The sequence below is a fragment of the Buceros rhinoceros genome, unplaced genomic scaffold, assembly GCF_000710305.1.
Source record: "Buceros rhinoceros silvestris isolate BGI_N320 unplaced genomic scaffold, ASM71030v1 scaffold3695, whole genome shotgun sequence".
Lineage (NCBI taxonomy): Eukaryota > Metazoa > Chordata > Aves > Bucerotiformes > Bucerotidae > Buceros > Buceros rhinoceros.
Window position 1 is genome coordinate 14112 of NW_010412130.1, and position 3451 is coordinate 17562.

The following is a 3451-nucleotide window of genomic DNA, read 5'->3' on the forward strand; positions in this document are numbered from 1 at the left end:
GTGTTAAATACAGCTGGCACATCAAGTGTGGACTCTTAAAATATTTGGCCAAATCAAATCATGATGAGAAACACAATTACAGGTTGATTTAATCATGAATACAAAAAAGAGCCATTAAGCATGTTATGAGTAAGAAAACAAGGAATTAGGGAGATGGACAAGAACAAATAAACCTCCATATTCTTTAACTGTACTTACCTCAAATTGCTTTTTAATCTTCATATTTGGGCTGTTTTTTGCATCTCTCTTCTGGAAACACTTCTATGATATAGCCTTAACACCACACTCTTAACATTGTTTCCCTGCTACAGTCTCACCCATACTTCTGTTTAAATTAGTTGTCTGGAATAGTTCTTCTCTACTCTGTCTTCTACTCACCATCGTTATCATCTTGATCTGAAGCTATAAAACCCTTTCTGCAGCCACTATGCAATTTGCATCATGGAGCTGTTCACTGTCTGGAAGCAGTCACCTAGGACCACCCAGCAGTCATACATACAACGTGTTAAATAATGTCCTTGTCTTCAAAAAAGAGGCAGAAAAGTAGATCACACAACAGATTTGTTATCTGGTCATTAATTTTACACTTGGAAGTTATTTCAAGCAAAACGAACAAAAATAAAATAGTCTTCAGGGTTTAGAAAAGCTGCAGACAAAATGCTTTTACCTTATTAAGATCTTCCCTCTCTTGCTTCAGTGTTCTGACCTGTTTCTCAAAAGCCTTTATTTGTCTGGAAGCATCATCCAACTCCCGCCTTGCAGTGCTGGCCTCCTCAAGTTGCTGTTCTAGCTGACCAGAATCTAGAAAAAGCAGCAGACTTCTAAATACATTAAAGAAAAATTCATTCTAGAGTAACAGACCAGTTGCTTGAAGTATTTGTTCTGGTTTCCACTTAACCATAAAATAATGCAATTTGTATCTGGTTTAGAATAGGGATTAGCTTGTTTCAGCTGCCATTATCCGCTTTTAACGGAACAGGAGAAAAGGCCACAGCTTGCTGCAAAACAACATAGAAAACAATAACAATTTGTGCTTTTGCATCATTATAATCATGTGCTATACATAATTCTGTAATGTGGCCTATATATTTAACTTTTTTTCACTATGATGGAATATGGAATGCATTTTTTATTACACTGTAATTGCAAACAGTCTCCCTCCTCCTCTCAAATTCCCCCCAAAAGAAACAGTAAAAGTAACGGGTCACTCAAGAGCTGGCAAGCATTCTCCTGTTGATACACTTAAAATTAACTTCAGATGATTTTACTTATTTCTAGTGTGAAAACCACTTGTGTTTATGTGATCTGCTTTATTACCACTATAAATACAGGAAAACTACTACAGTTTCCTACCAACTGTCAGTTACACAATGACAGTACATTTCTATGCCACAGCTAAAAAATGGCATACGAATACACTCCAGTGCTACAACGTGGAAGCTGTAATCCGTAGAATATGACGACTGAACATTTTTAGCTAGCGGGTGGCTTTTTCCCCTCCCCGTCCTTCACCTAAATCCAAGAATTTAAAGCAAGATCTATATGAAGGTAGGTTAATTCCTGTTCTATGAAATCACTGGACATTTTGCCTTCAATTTCAGTTGTGGCCAGTCTTCAGATCATACGTATTTACCTACAGAACAGGCACCCATCTATACTCTTAAGAGCCTTTTACTACATTTTCATAAATGAAACCCTAAAAGGCTGGCTCTTTAAGAGCTGTAATTTCTGAAACACAAGAACTTTATGAACAAATGAATACCATTAGCTTATACCTAAATAATATTATTGTTCTAACTCATTGACTCTTGTTTAAAAATTTAAAAGAAATGCATTTGTAGCTCAAAGCCAGAAATTACTAACTCCCTCTCTTATGTAGTCTGCTCTGAAGTCACCAGCAAAAAGAAAGTTTATATGTGGCTCTGCTGAGCCAAGATAAATCTCTTTTCCGTGCATGAACTACTTTGTTCCACAGCTCTGTTTTCTCCTTCCATCACTGCCCTTTACATATTTGGCAATATTAAAGATTCCTCAAAGTTTTCTCGTATGTAACTTAGCGAATAAAAACTATAACTTTGACCTCAAAAATCTAAAGCATATGCTGGCTTGTCATTTCCTGGAAAACTGGATAGAGAAGAAAAATTTATTTTTCTAAGGTCCTCCCAGTGACACTCCTGAATTTGACACAAATTTGCATTCATTTTTTATTACCTTTTTATGCAGGTGTTTACTCTTACAGCTCCAAAAGAGGCAGTAAATCAGGTTAAAGAATATAACCAAAAGCTAACTGTGACATATGTGTAGTAAACGGTAATTTTCCGTCTAATCATCCCTGGTTTTGCTAACATTTTAGCTAATACATGCGAACACTCACTGTAGGATGTTACTACATTACATTTAACTGCGCAAGAGATGAGTCCAAAGCATGAAGTTCAGCTCAACACCTGAACTGAATCTTCTTAAAAGTTCATCAGATCTACATTTGGCAATCCAGATATTTTAAAGGCCCAGAAAATTTGGAACTAGCTCCCCTAAATGTGGAAGCATTCAGACATGACCATCATTTGGTTTGCACCTGTATTCTGTCATTAATTTAGCTTTAAAAACTATCTCACAACTGCACGCCCCCTCCCCCTCCAAATCAAGCAAAATACAGCATTCTTGTTTCCCAGTTTTATCAAATTAGCTTGTAGTAGTTAAAACTCAAGGCACAAACGAAGAAAATTCTTAATGGATACTCAAATTAAAATCTTTTCAATATTAACCACCTTCACCAGACACAGGCTTCTTTTAAATCTGAAAATGTTATCAGTCGTGTTGGGGAACACTCCCACACCTTTTTTTTTTTTATTTTTCATTACCAAAGGAAGAGAGCAATATCTTTGGCAACAAACTAAAATTTAAGCTGCAGCTCAACAGTCAAGAATAAAATATAGTTTCAAGCTGATCCTGATGCTTTTCTATGAAGGTCTGGTCCCATTCAAAAAGCTGTTGCTATAGCAGTTGCTTTCCGGTCATCCCAAAGAGCCAAAACCAGAGCTGAGGACTGCTGCAGAACAGAGGTTTCTGATTGTGTTGTTGTCTTCCTCATTAAAGCAGCAAGTGGAGAGATGTTTGGACGAAGAGAAACGTCACAAAAACCTTTGTCCTGACAGAATGCCAACATGGCATCACTCAAATCAGAGTGATCCTCCCTGAGCTAGTTAAGCCATGTTCAGATCCAAAAATAATGCTTATGGTACAATACAAAACTGCTGCATCATGCCAGAGCAGCTGTCCAACTGTCTAGCTATAACAGACTTTTTTCAGACTACACAATTTTAACAGCATATAATCTCTGCATTCTGCAGTTCATACATAGCGTGCTTCTGCCCCATAAAGTAGCAGCGGAGTCTAAACATACCGATTAAAATTTCTGGAAGTTAAGCTCAAGTTATTCTTTCTGTGGGTG

At 37.0% G+C, this 3451-nt stretch overlaps 1 protein-coding gene across 1 annotated transcript in view; it reads right to left on the reverse strand.

Annotated features, from left to right (window-relative positions):
• The window catches only part of LOC104493543 (serine/threonine-protein kinase MRCK alpha), a gene marked incomplete at its 5' end in the record, with an annotated part of 70288 nt that overhangs the window by 12030 nt on the left and 54807 nt on the right, over positions 1-3451 (reverse strand). The window contains one exon of the mRNA XM_010136250.1: positions 668-801. Within this exon, the coding sequence (XP_010134552.1) occupies positions 668-801 (134 nt within the window). The remainder of the gene's footprint in view (positions 1-667; positions 802-3451) is intronic.